The sequence below is a fragment of the Chinchilla lanigera genome, unplaced genomic scaffold (genome assembly GCF_000276665.1).
Source record: "Chinchilla lanigera isolate Chin_1 unplaced genomic scaffold, ChiLan1.0 scaffold00022, whole genome shotgun sequence".
In the NCBI taxonomy this organism is placed as follows: Eukaryota; Metazoa; Chordata; class Mammalia; order Rodentia; family Chinchillidae; genus Chinchilla; species Chinchilla lanigera.
In genome coordinates, this window is record NW_004955423.1 from 1,972,953 (window position 1) to 1,987,662 (window position 14,710).

Below are 14,710 nucleotides of genomic sequence, written 5' to 3' on the forward strand. Positions count from 1 at the left end.
TTTTGGCTGAGTATATACTTAGTAGTAGAATTGTTAGATCACATGGCAACTCTGTGTTTAGCCAGTTGAGGAATTATCATACTGTTGGCCAAAGCTGTTGTGCCATTTTACATTTCTACCAAGTACATATGAGGCTTCTGGATTTCTCCACATCCTTGCTAACATTTGTTGCTGTCTTTTTAGTGCTAGTCAATCTAGTAAGTATGAATTGATATCTTATTGTAATTTTGATATACATTCCTCTGCCTAGTGAGCATCTTTTCATATGCTTCTTGGCCATTTATGTCTACTTTAGGGAAATGTCTGTTCAGAATTGGCTTGTCTTTTTATAATTGAGCTATTAACTATTTTTTGTATATTCTAAATACATTTGCCTTGTCAGATACAGGATTTCTGATTTTTAAAGATCCTTCTTTAGTGTACTTCTTCTTTTTTTTTTTTTTTTTTTTTGTCTTTTTGAGACAGGGTTTCACTGTACAGTTCAGGCTGACCTTAAACTCACTTTGTAGCCCAGGCTGGCCTCGGAACTCACAGCAGTCTTCCTGCCTCAGCCTCCTGAGTGCTGCGGTTACAGGCATGCGCCACCACACCTGGCCCATTTTAGTGTACTTTTAAACTAGAGCAATTCTTTTGTTTTTTGAAAAGAAAACAATTTCACAGTAAAATAGTAAGAGAACAATAGTTAATAGACTGAGTAACTACTTTGAAAATAATGATAGACAGTCTGTTAACTATTTTCAAAGTAGTTACTCAGAGTTCAAGACAGACAAAGATTTTCTGTTACAAAGAAAATATGGATAATAGCACAAAACTTTCTTTTCAATGAACTAAGAAAAACTAGCATAAAGGAAACAAATTAGCATATGCTGTATATTAAAATTTTTTAAAACAGAATTGATAATTTGAGGAATTATTTGAACTTCTCCCCACTTCCTGTTTATCTGTCTTCTATTTAGTGTCTGTGAAAGTTTCTCATATAAGAGAAACCATGTCATATAAGCTTGTATGACTTATTTCACTTAACATTATGTTTTCAAATTGAATCTATTTACCTACAAATGCCTAAGTGTATCTTTCTTTATGGCAGTATATACTCTATTGTGTATAAATACCAAATTTTCCTTACCCATTCATCTTTTGATGGGCATATATGCTGTTTCTAAGATTTCTAAGATAAATTGTGCTACTGTAAACGTAGGTGTGCATACATCCCTATAATACGATTTTAACTCTTTTAGGCAAATAAATAGAAGGGGATAGCTTGGTTAAAGAAATTTCTGTTTTTATATTTTTATATTTTTATATTTTTTATATTTTATATTTTTATATTTTTATATTTTGTGGACTGTCCACACTGATTTCCATAACAGTTATATTAGTTTATATCCCCACCAACAATGTAAAAGAGTTCCTTTTTCCCCACGTCCTCAGCAGTGTTTATTATTATTAAATTTTTGATAATAGCCATTCTTTCTGAAGTAAGATAGTATCTCAATATATGTAGTTTTAATTTGCATTTCTGTAATGGCCACTGATGTTGAACATTTTTTCATGTGTTTATTGGCCATTTGTACTTCTGAGAAGTGTCTGTTTTAGTTGCAGTTTTTGATTGGGTCTTTTATTTGGGGGAGTCCGTTTTTTTGAGTTCTTTATGTACTCTAGATGTATTCCCGAGGAATAGCTGGTAGAATATTTTTTCCCATTCTGTAGGTACTCTCCTCACTGTGTTGGCTGTTTCCTTTGCTGTGTAGAAGTGTTTTAATTTGGTATGATCCTATTTGTTGATTCTCAGTATTATTTCTTTTTTTTGTTTTGTTTTGTTTTTTTGTTTTTTTGTTTTTCTCCGGTACTGGGAACCGAACTCACGACCTTGCGCTTGTCAGGCAGGCGCTTTTGCTGCTGAGCTAAATCCCCAGCCCCCTCAGTATTATTTCTTGTGCCATTGTATTACTGTTCAAAAAGTTCTTGCATAGACCAGGCATGATGGTTCATGCCTGTAACCCCAGCACTCAGGAGGCTGAGGCATGAGGAGTGTGAGTTTGAGGCCAGCCTGGGCTACATAGTAGTTGAAGGCCAGCCTGAATTACATAGTGAGAGAGAAAGAGAGAAAAGTTTTTACCAAAAGAGAAAAAAGTTTTTACGTACTCCTGTCTTCAATGTACCTATTTTATCTTCCAGCAGATGAAATGTTCTGGTTTGTTTTTTGTTTTTGAGATAGGACTGGCATTAAAATTACTGTGTAGCCCAGGCTGGCCTCAATTTATAATGATCCTCCTGCCTCAAGTCTCCTGAATTCTGGGATTATAGGCATGTACTACCACACCCAGCCAGTGTTTCTGTTTTAATTTAGATCTTTGTTCCATTTTTATTTTCATATAGTACATGGTGAGGTGTATGGGTCTGGCCTCAATCTTCTGAATGTATATATCCCACTTTCCCAGCACCATTTATTAAAGAGACTGTCTTTCCTACAGTGTACATTTTTGGCACCTTTGTGAAAAATCAAATAGTATATGTTCCCGGGTTTCTTATATTCTGTTTCTTATATTTTGTTCCATTGATCCACATGCCTGTTTTTGTGCCATGCTATTTTAATCACCACAGCTTTGTAGTATAATTTGTAGTATAATTTCAACTCTGGGATTATGATGCCACCTGCTTTGTTTTTGTTACCCAGGATTGCTTTTGCTATTCTGGGTCTTTTCTGGTTTCATATGAATTTCAGGATTGCTTTCTCTAGATTTGTGAGACATGCCATTGGTATTACACTTTTGTTTGTTTGTTTTCTGGTACCGGGAATTGAACTCACGACCTTGTGCTTGCCAGGCAAGCACCGTGCCGCTGAGCTAAATTCCCAGCCCCTGCCATTGGTATTTTGATTGGCATTGGATTAAATCTGTATATCAATTTTGGACGTATAGCTATTTTAATTGCATTGGTTCTACCTGTCTGGGAACATGATATATCTTTTCTATTTTCTGATGTCCTCCTTGATTTCCTTTTTCAGAGTGATATAATTTTCATTATAGAGGTCTTCTGCTTTCTTGGTTAGGTTAATTCCTACATACTTAAATTTTTTTGATGCTATTATAAATGGTATTGTTTTGCTAATTTAATTTTCAGTGAGTTCATTATTAGTGTATAGTAATGCTGTTGATTTCTGTGTATTTATTTTGTATCCTGCTACATTGCTGAATTTGGGTATTAATTCTAGGAGTCTTTTGGTGAAAATTTTTGCATTTTGTAAGTAAAGGATTGGGGCTGGGAATATAGCTCAGTGGCGTAAGTGCCTGCCTGGCAAGCGTAAGGTTGTGAGTTCGATCCCTGGTACCGCAAAAAAAAAAAAAAAAAAAAAAAGATGTTGTAAGTAAAGGAGCTTGTCATCTATGAATAATGCAGATGACATGATACTTTGACTGATATATTGACTTCATCCTTTCCTTTACATATCTTTTTTATTTCTTTTTCTTGCCTGATTTCTTTGGGTAATGTTTTGAGGACTGTGTTGAACAAGAGTAGTGATAATGGGCATCCTTGTCTTGTTCCTGAGGGCAAGCATTCTGTTTTTTTCCCATTTAATATGATGCTGGCAGTGGGTTTGTCATAAATGGCTTTTATCAGATTGAGATAAGATCTTCTATGCCTATTTTCTTAATGATTTTTTGGGGGGTGCGGGGCGGTGGGTTCCAGTACCGGGAATCAAACTCATGACCTCGAGCTTGCCAGGCAGGCACTGTGCTGCTGAGCTAAATCCCCAGGCCCTTCTTCATGATTTTTATCATGAATGGATGTTGGATTTATCAAACCCTTTATTGTGTCTATTGAGAAGATCATGTGTTGTGTGTTTTTGTGTTTTTTTTTTTTTTTGCCTTTGCTTTTGTATATGTAATGAATTTATTTATTCATTTGGGTATGTTGAATGATCCTTGCACCCCTGGGATGAAGCCTACTTGGTCATGGTATATGATTTTTTTGATGATTTGTTGCATTCTGTTTGCCAGTATCTTGTTTAGGATTTTCGTAACTGTGTTCATTAGAGAGATTGTCTTACAGTTTTCTTCTTCGGTTGGATCCTTGTCTGGTTTAGGGATCAAGATAATGTTAGCTTCTGAGAATGACTTTGGAATCCTTCTCTCTCAATTTCATTAAAGAGCTCAAGGAGTATTGGCATTAGGTCTTCCCTGAAGTTCTTGTAGGATTTGATTGTGAATCCATCAGGTCCTGGAGTTTTCTTCGTAGTTTCATTATTTTTGTTTTTGTTGTGGTGGTGGTTGTTTAATGCTTAACTTTCATTGCCGGTTATTGGATTCTTCAAGATTTTTAAGTCTTAAACATCATATCACAGTGATATATGTGCACCTATGTTCATAGCAGCACAATTTGTAATTGCTAAAATGTGGAAGCAACCCAAATGTCCATCCACCGAGGATTGGATAAGAAAATTATGGTACTTTTATATAATGGAATATTACTCAGCTGTAAAGAAAGATAAACTCGAGGCCTTTATATTTAAATGGTCACAACTAGAGACCATACTCATAAGTGAAATAAATCAAACATACATGTGCAAGCACCGCATTGTGTCACTAGTGTAAAACTTGAAAGAGTTAATTTAAACTCGGAGGTATGATAGACACTGTGAAATGATAGGAAACCACCGAAGAGTAAAGGGCTTCTGGGATGTGGGAAAAGAGAAGGGAAAGAAGGAGAAATTTTGTATGTATGTATATACAGGATAGTTAACATGGTTGTTCTTCTGTCTTGTATTTCTATGCTGAAAGAAACTGTCAATGAGTCTTTGGTTGACCAGTATTGCATGTCTATATCTGTTTTCATGAGAAGCCACTTTGAAGATATCAATATGTAATACAACCACCATTGTTAATTCCCTACCACTTTGTTTGTAACTCTGTATTGTCTGTATTGTGCTTGTGATATGTTGTAAAATGTTGTATGTCTGTTAATGTTTCCCTCCTTTTATCCTTAAAATAAAAAAAAAAAAAAAAAAGATTTTTAAGTCTTCTTGGTTCAATTTTGGTAATTCATATTTATCTAAGAATCTCCATTTTGAGTTCTCAAATTTTGGCGTATTTGTGAAGTAATAATTTCTGGATTTTGGCAGTGTGTATGGTAGTGATTTCACCTTTTTCAGTTCTAATTGCATTGATTTGTGTCTTACCTTTCCTTTTATTGGTGAAATTGGCCAATGGTTTGCCTATTTTGTTTATTCTTTCAAAGAACCAATTTCAATTCATTGATTCTTTTTATTTTTTCAGTCTCCATTTCACTGATTTCTGCTCTGATCTTTACAGTTTCTTGTACAAGTCTGGATTTGGATTGTTCTTGTTTTTGTAGGACCATGAGATGCATCATTAGATTATTTATTTGGGATCATTGTGTTTTTCTGATGTGTCATTCAGAACTATAAACTTCTGTCATAGGACCGCTTTCATTGTGTCCTATAAGTTCGGGCGTATTGTGCTGGCGTTATTATTTAACTCTAGGAACTGCCTTATTTCTTCCTTAATATACTTCAAGAGTGTGTTGTTTAACTTCCATATATATGCATAATTTCTCTGGTTTCTTTTCATCTTAATTTATAGTTTCATTGCACTGTGATCTGATAATGTGCATGGTAAAATTGATTTTTTTTTTTTTTGCATTTACTTAGGCATGTTTCATTAGCTGCTATGTAATCTATTTTGGAGAGAGTACTATGTGCTGTCAAATGTTGTTGGGTGTAATACTGTGTATCTGGTTTCTTTGTTAGTTGGTTTTGGTTTTTGATTTTTTTGAGACAAGGTCTCGCTGTGCAGTTCAGGCAGGCCTTGAAGTCACTATGTAGCCCAGGCTGGCCTCAAACTCATGGTGATCCTCCTGCTTTAGCCTCCCAAGTGCTGGGATTATAGAGGTACGCCACCACACTTGGCAAGTCCATTTGTTAAAAAGTTAGGCTCCATTTGAATATTTCTTGTTGAATTTTTTCTTTAGTTGCTATATTTGTGATAGTAGGATATTGAGATCCTTCATTATAATTGTATTGATGTTTATCTGCTCTTTTATTTCTATTACGGTTCATTTTATGAAGTTGGGTGCACCATGGTTTGGTGTGAATATATCTATGTGTTACCTCTACCAGTTGAATAGTTCTATTAACCAATATGTAATGACCTTCTCTGCATCTTTTGATCAGCTTTGGCTTGAAGTCCACATCTGAAAACAAGATAGCTACTTCTGTTTGTTTTCAGGTTCCCATTGGATAGAATATTGTTTTCCATCCTTGATTTTTTTTTTTTTTTAAGTCTGAATTTCTTTTTGTGTTAAATGTGTTTCTTGTGTGCATCATACTGCTGGATTTTTTTGTTTCTTGATCTATTCTGCTAATCTGTGTCTTTTGAGTGATGAATTAAATCCATTTACCGTGGTAGTTATCATTGATAGATACTGACTTATTCCTGTCATTGTATTATTTTCCTGTTGCTGTTTTGCTTTCTTTCCTTTCTACTGAATTGCTAGCCCTACCTGATACATTCATGTTATTGGACCTTTTAGCATTAACGTCATTATCTCCTAGGATATCCTTCAGGGGCTGGGGATTTAGCTCAGCGGCAAAAGCGCCTGCCTGGCAAGCGCAAGGTCATGAGCTCGGTTCCCGGTACCGGAGAAAAACCAAAAAAAAAACCAAAAAACAAGAAAAACAAAAACCTAGGATATCCTTCAGATTTTTTTGAAATGTTCATTTGGTGGTCATGAATGTCTTCAGTTCTAGTTTTGCAGCATAAGATTCTTCATAGTTTAGCCCTGGTTTTCATTCAAGTTTATCTGTCGCCTCTCAATTTGAGACTTACGTATAGGCACACCAAACCACTTGTATTTTCCCTAAAACATTTTCGGATCTTTAGACCTTTCACCATTCTACCTGTTCCCAAATTTCCCCTCTTTATACTTGCTCATACTTTTTTTTGTTTTGTTTTGTTTTGTTTTTTGAGACAGGGTCTTGTTATGTAGTTCAGGCTGGCCTTGAACTCACTGTGAAGCCCAGGCTGGCCTCCAATTTGCAGCAGTCCTCCTGTCTCTGCCTGGGATTACAGATGTGTACTACCACGCCCAGCTAGCTCATTCTTTAAGACCCAGATAAGTGTCATCATCTTATCCCTTCCCTAAGTATTCTTTGTTCTGGCCAGTGCATTGCTTCTGTTTTGGGCTAACTTGGAATCAGTTATTTATTTCTTTGCTCTCTCTACTTCCAGGCTTTTTTAACTCTCTGAAGCAGGAGCCTTGTCACTATTTGTCTTTGCCTTTCCAGCACATGATCCAATACTTGTCACCTAAGAACTCAGTGTATATTTGGTTAAGTGATTGTATGGACTGATAAAAACCCATTACATAGCTTTAGAGAAGAGTATTCTTGTTAATAGAATTCTGTCCAGATAGAAAAGAAGTGCTTCATCTTCATGAGGGTATTTTGCTAACAGTTTGAGCTTTTGAAATGCTCCAGTTAAAGGTTAAATCAAATAACATCTGCGTGGTACTTTGAAGTAGCTTTAAAAGTTCAGAGTGAAACAAGTGTGAAGTGATTTATTTCCTGTAATTGGTCATAAATTTACATAGAACCTCATATATTCCTAACCTCATCACCACTGACATTAGAGTATGTTCTAAATAATGTTAATGGTTTCAGTTTTATCAAGATATGTCAGCTGCCAGGAAGAAGACATTCAATGGCAGTTTCATTTTGTTTGTTCAGAAGACTGGATAAATCTAAGTATATGCACTATGGAAAGACTAAGAATTTTCTGTAAATGACTCCCTCTCTCCTGCTCTGGTCACAAGTATACAGTATAAGTTTCAGTTCCAAACTTTCCATCTTTCTCACTGAAGAATGTAGGTATTTTTTCATTATTTTTAAAACTGTGATTTTTAAGTATTACATTTAATATATTTTACATACAATCTTTAAATTTTAAATGTGTTTATTCTCATTTACTGAGATAGTGCTGACAGTGTTTTGATTTTAAGCTACTTAAGTATTTTAGTAAAATTGTTGAATGTTTTAACTTGGAATGATAAAGTGCTGTAGATTGTAATTTTGGCATATGGTGATCAGGGTCGTGACCTCCAGATAATCACTTTTTTTGGCTTCCTGTTCTGATTCTCTGGAAATCTTTTGGTTTGGTTGTTTGTTGCTAGTTTTAATCTTTGTCATGTTTGTAATTCAGTACTTAAAGAAGCTGATAATTAGGAAACAGTTAGCATATCATTTTCCACTTACATTTATTTTAAATTTTGGAGTCTGAGCATACTATTATTCTGTAGAGAATCTGACAAATTTACTGACTAAGCTCTAGGGGAGGAAAAAGGTAAAAGCCTGTAGAACTTAGAAATACAAATCCGTGTAATTATTGAACTTTATATTCATCTTTCCATATAAAGTATAATGTGTAGTTATTTTTATGATGTACATCATTTATAGAAATGTTACCTTTAGCTTAAAAAAACCTTACCTCTGTATTTTACAAAGATTGATTATACAAACCCAAATGTACAAATAGGAGCTTTATAATCTGATATGACTCAGTCTTGGAAACTTACTGCAACTGTTTTGCAGTTCACTTGATACCACATGACTCACTTCAATGGTTTAAACCTCGTCTCGTAGTGATCAAAGTTCATTTGGTTAGGGGTTTTTTTTTGGTGTGTGGATGACTTTTTTCCACTTTGTTGTGGATTGATTGTCTTTCAAAATACCCAATGCAGTCCTTCCTCTTACTCTTTTTGAATCTCAGAACATGGTAGTTTTATGCACAATGCAACCTCCAATCACATATAGAGGGAAAAATTTTTTTTAAATTTGAAATGATGTGCATGGAAGTGCTTCTGACTATAAAGCACATCATTTTAATCTGAAGATTTATTGTTAATTCCCTTACCCCAAAATACTAAAATTGAAAAAAGGATAACATGTCTCTTTAAGATCAGTTGTAAAAATGAACCTTATTTTAAGTTAACATTATTCTATAATGTGCTAGAGAAAAGCAAACACGTATACAGACCATGTTATCTCCTCTCTCCCCTTTGATACTTGCCCAGGTGATCTAATTTTCTCAGCACAGATTCTTCTGTGATTTATTAACAACCTATATTAGGAGGCTGCAAATCTTTAAAACTTTGACACATCTTTACAAAAGAAACTTCTTACTGGTTTAGCTAATAGACTGATGAAAAATTTTTAAAATCCTTACATATCAGTAATGATTATGGAGTTTTTTGGAGTCAGCATCTCCATCCCTGCAAATGCTCTGTGCATTAAATTTCACTCATAATTTGTATACAAAATAGCTTTAATGGTTGTTAATAGTATTTTTCAGCGTTAAATTTTTACTATCATGCAGTTAGAAACTCTGCTGTTTCCTGTCAAAACCTACATTCATCAGACTATGAACATGACAGTTTCCTGTTTTCTTATTAACTATACAGCGTTTATTCTTTGTAAGTTATATAACTTACCACTTTCCTTTTCTAATCACTAAATGCTTTCAGGCCAGCATTATCTAAAACATTCAGAGAAATCCTAAAATCTAATTTCTTTGTTGATAATGCAAGGCTATGATTTTGTTAGCTTTTTAAATTAAGAGCATGTGAGATGTCTTAAATATTTTAAATAAATTCTACATGTTTTTGCCTTTTTTTTTTTCACCCTGTTTCTTACTGCATAACATGAAGCAGCAGCCCACATCAGGTAAGAATTAATAACATTATTTGGGTCTTGTATGTAAGACTTTTGTCTGTCTGCTTATTAATATTCTCATTCATCATATGAAAGGATGAAATAAGTCCTGAGAAGTTTTTAAAGGATCCTACCACTTTTTCATTGTGGTTCATTAACATTTATGAACCTATTCTTATCATCAAAATGCTGAATTCTAGGATATAAAATGATTTTTAGATGACCCCTACAATCAAGGGACTAATAGAAATAGAATATATGGATAGCAGCCAGTTACTCTATATTTTTCCAAAGAGTGCTTGTTTTAAATATTTATCTAGACAGTTAAATCATGTGACTTGAAAAAAACTGTCTACATATCCTCAATCATGTCTGTTAATAATTACAATGTCAGTGAAAATGTTCAGCTAGTTGCTTCATTCAAAACACTAAAACATTTTACTAAAATAGTTTATAAAATGCTAATATTTTTAATTAGCTTAATATCACAGTAATGCTGAAAAACAAAAAAATCTTATAAAAAGAAACAGCTGGGTGTGGTGGCATACTCCTGTAATCCCAGCATCCTGACTTTTCTTACAAAAATGGTATATCGTGTGATTCAGTCTACTAGTTGAGACTCATTGATCATGCAAATATATAGTAAGGTCAGAGTTAATATTAGTATAAAAATGCATATAGGATCAAAATGAGCTACATACAATACATGGTAGCCAAAACAAGAAATTTCTCTTATGGTCCACGTGAAGAGGAAGGACAAATAGACTGGCAAAAAATGTTTTAGGCTGATGGCCTTCCGTCTAAGTAAGGGCCATTTTATGATGGACATTAGCATCTAAGTACATAACTTAGTGGTTATCTGGTTAAGTCCAAAGATTAAATTTAGAAATACTAGTAAGGGAATAGCGGTCTTCCACAAATTTTTCTCATGCTTTTCTTTAGTAGATGTTTTTATTGGAGTATAAAGTGTATACAGAAAAATACAAATGCTCTCTAGCCTAATGAGTAATCACAAAAATGAGCATGCTCATTCAGCTGCCATACAGATCAAGAACTAGAACATTAGCAGAATTTCAGGATCCTCTTTATCACTCCTCTCACTTATTATCCTCTCCTCATCTCCTTATTGTCCAAATTTCTGACTTTGCAAATTAGGTCTGTCTGGATTTAAACCTTGTACATACTGACAGAATCATATAGATTGAGATGTGTCTTCTTTTGAAAATTGGCCATGCTGTTCCATGCAGCAACATTCTGTTCATTTTGTTACTCTGTAATGCTATATCCTTACATGAATAGACTATGGTTCATTCTTACACATATGTTTTTTCATTGTCTTATTTATAAACAAAATTTGAGTTTTTCCATTTGAGGTTATTGTGAATAAAACTGTTACGAATTCTTTGCAGGTATATTTTGGTACATTGTACTTACTTCTGTTGTTCATATATGTAGGGGTAGAATTGCTTGGTGACTCTTGTCACTTAACCAGGACATTTCTGAGATGAAAACGGGACTAATAATAATTCTTCGGTGACAACAGGCATAATCTTGTCCTAAGCAAACTGAAACATGAGGTGTGATTTTAAAAAAATATGGTGGATGTTTATTTATAAATGGTTTACAGTAAAAGCCACATTGCCATTAATCCACTCAGAATACTCCCTTTTGCTTTCAGCACACTTACCCTGTCACTCTTGCCACTCCCAGAAGCAGTTCTGGAGGCCTCTTCCATGGCTTTAGTTGTACTGTCATGGCTGCTTCTATGTCTTGTGTTTACCTTTCTTGGCCATTTTGAGTGGTGCCAGGTCTGTGGCAGAAAGTGACAAGAATGATGAGATGTTTGTTGGAAGTAAATGGGAATAGTTTGAGGGGAATTAATGTCAGTATGTCGTTCACTATAACTTTTTAAATTTAAGCACTCACTCTATATTTTGATCATACCTCAGACATGGTTTTTGTAGTATGGGGTATATGGATGTTCAACTAGTAAGACACTGATGAACCACTTTCCATCTTCATGTCCTGACTTATAATCTCACCAAGAATGTACAGTGTTCCCCATCTTTACTGACATAACTGGATAATTAAAAATTTAGTGTTATACAAGGGGTGATCAAAATATACAGTGAATGTTTAAAAAATTATTACAGTGAAAGATGCATTACCACTGATCTCCCTCAAAAGAATTTTGCTTCCTGCAAGTACACTTATCTTTCTTGTCACTTTCTGAAGCAGTTCTGGAAGTCCTCTTGGAGTGTCTTCCTGAAGTATGCTCAAAAATACAGTGAATGGTATTGTCTATTGCCATCCAGTGGAAAGGCTGTCTCATAAAAGCATTATGATGTGTCCTCACTGATCTGGCACTGTGCAGCTCCTGGCTCTTTGCTAACATCAAAATGCCCATGAAAGGGCATGGATTGATTCAGAAAATCAAGGCAGCCACAACAGTGCAACTAAAAACACTGACAAAAGAGAGCCTTGGAGCTGCTTCACCAAGTAGCAAGAGTGATGGGAGTATGTTTGAAGTGAAGGGGAGTATTATGGGGGAGTGGCAATGTGTTTTTTTACTGTCATAATTTTTTAATTTAATATTCACTATTTTTAAATTACTATATTGTGTATTTTCCTGTTAAAAACATGGGATGAAGCTATTAACTCTAGTCTGTTAAGGGACTATTAATTTGCTTTGACAACTAATAAGACAGGTGGTAAGCCAATCTCTTACAAAAATTAAGGATCCTGCACTCTGAGGCAGGAGAATCACTGCAAGTTTGAGACCAGCTTGGGCTACAAAGTGAGTTGAAGGCCTGCCAGAACTGCATAGCGAAGCCCTATCTCAAAAAGACCAAAAAAAAAAAAAAAAGAAATTAAGGACTCTATTGTTACAAAGTAATCTGTGTGTGTTAGTACAGGATTGAACCTAGAACCTTCACACTGAGCTACATCTCTAACCTTTCTTATTTTGTGGCAGGCTGTTGCTTAGTTGCTGAATTATACAGACTGGGCTTGAACTTGTTCTCCTGCCTCAGTCTCCCACAGTGCTGACTCACAGATGTGCACCAGCACACCCAGCTAACATACACATTCTTTATGACCCAGAAGTTACACTCTTGAGCATATAGAGGAATGAGTGTTTGTCTTAACCAAAAGATACATTTCAGAATGTTAATTGCAATAATAGGTTAGACACAACTCAAATGGCCATTAACAGTATAATTGGAACAGACCCAAATTATATTGTATTCACATTAGCAAACTACTCTGCATGTCAGTGTTGATAAGTTTCACAGACCTGATAGGTAACAGGAGCCAGACACAAATAACTGCGTACTACGTGAGCCTTTATGTTAAATGCAAGAATCAATAAGACTGTTCTGTGGTGACAGAGGTCAGAATAGTGATTATCTTTGGATATAATTTTTAATCAGTAGATTTTGAGAGGCAATCTTTGATTTTCAAAAAAATTGAGTGGAAAGTACATAGTTCTCCCTAACCCCTTCAATACTTTCTTGCAGTTTCCATTATAATTGACATCTTACGCTATTTAAGATCCACGGGGAACATTACTGATCCGCTATTGGTACACTATCCTTAACTGAAGCCCATAGTTTACATTAGGGCTTACTGTGTATTATATACTCTGTTTTGACAAATGTGTAATGACATGTGTCCACCATCACAGCAGTATACAGAGTAGTTACACTGCCTAACAATCCCAAATATTCTGCCTATTCATCCTTCCTGCCTCCTTGAACTCTTTATGACTCAGCAGTTACACTGAGACATACAGAAAAATGAGTGCTTGTCTTCACCAAAAGACACATTTCAGAATGTGTTCGTAGCAGTATTATATGTAGTAGGTTGGAGACAATCATCCTTCCTTATCTCTCCCCTGGCAACCACTGGCTTGCTTACTTTTGCCATAGTTCTGTCTTTTCCAGAATATCATGTAGTTGTAGTTATTCATACACCTTTCAGATAAACTTCTTTCACTTAGCAGTATGGATCTAGGGTTCCTCTATTTCACACCCCAGTACCCTAGCACCCTAATACTAAAACTGCCTAACAGTTTCCCAGACCTGCCGTGCCCTCTGGCCTCCACACTTTAAGCACATGCCCCATCTACCTAAAGATATTTTTCAGATGTGATACTTTCTAATTAGAAAGAGTAATTGGGACAAAATCTTTCAAGGAGGAGCAGGATCTTGCTTAAAGTATTGGAAGGGACTCTGCTCTTTAGAAAGGTATATTTCATTTATGTGTTTGCATATGTGTGTATGTATGTTTTAAAGATCTGAAATTTTCCTGGGGTTGTCTTTTGAGACCTATTCAAAACTGGAACACAATTACAGTAAAAAGAAAATTTTCTGTTTTTTAATGAGACAGCCCAGAGCTGAAGGAATTAATAAACTGAATGGTAGTGCTAGTAATGAGCTAATCATAGAAAATGTTCTCTAAAATGTTGGCAGTGGTACCTAATCATTTTAATACATAAATTTTATAACATAAAATAGTATAAGGATAGTGTAAAACAGCCTAAAATTCCTAACCAAAAAAAAAGAGATCTCAAGATATATAAGGGAGATTTTATCAAAATAGCACTGTCTTCAGCACCAGTTCTGAATTGACTCATGTTTTATTACAACAAAATGCCCCTTCAGGGTCAACCCGCACAGGCACACACATTCATCCATGTTTCTCTCTCAGTTAGCTCTTGAGTTGTTGTATTAAGAAGTAGTTGTTCTGTCTAGGGTTATATTCTTAAGGGTAGACATGTCCCTTACCCAGATATGAAACTGATGCTATTTTATACACACACGTAGTTTTTGGCTAGGATGCAGACTGACGTATTGGCTGACTCTGGGTGGCTCTCTTCAGTGATAAAACCCATAAAATGCCCCATTGGACCCTAGCAGTTCACACATCTGTAATTCCAGCACGCTGAAAGGCTCAGACCAGATGGTTACAAGTTAGAGCCTG

At 35.1% G+C, this 14,710-nt stretch overlaps 1 protein-coding gene across 9 annotated transcripts in view; it reads left to right on the forward strand.

Annotated features, from left to right (window-relative positions):
* Evi5 (ecotropic viral integration site 5) overlaps positions 1–14,710 on the forward strand; it is a 213,307-nt gene that overhangs the window by 188,698 nt on the left and 9,899 nt on the right. For 2 of the 9 annotated variants that reach the window (XM_013514419.1, XM_013514422.1), the window contains exon 20: positions 9,727–9,739. The exons of 6 other annotated variants lie outside the window; for them this stretch is intronic. In XM_013514419.1, coding sequence (XP_013369873.1) covers positions 9,727–9,739 — 13 coding nt within the window. Of the gene's footprint in view, positions 1–9,723; positions 9,740–14,710 lie in introns of all 9 variants that reach the window. One more of the 9 variants, XM_013514420.1, reaches the window with a different exon arrangement.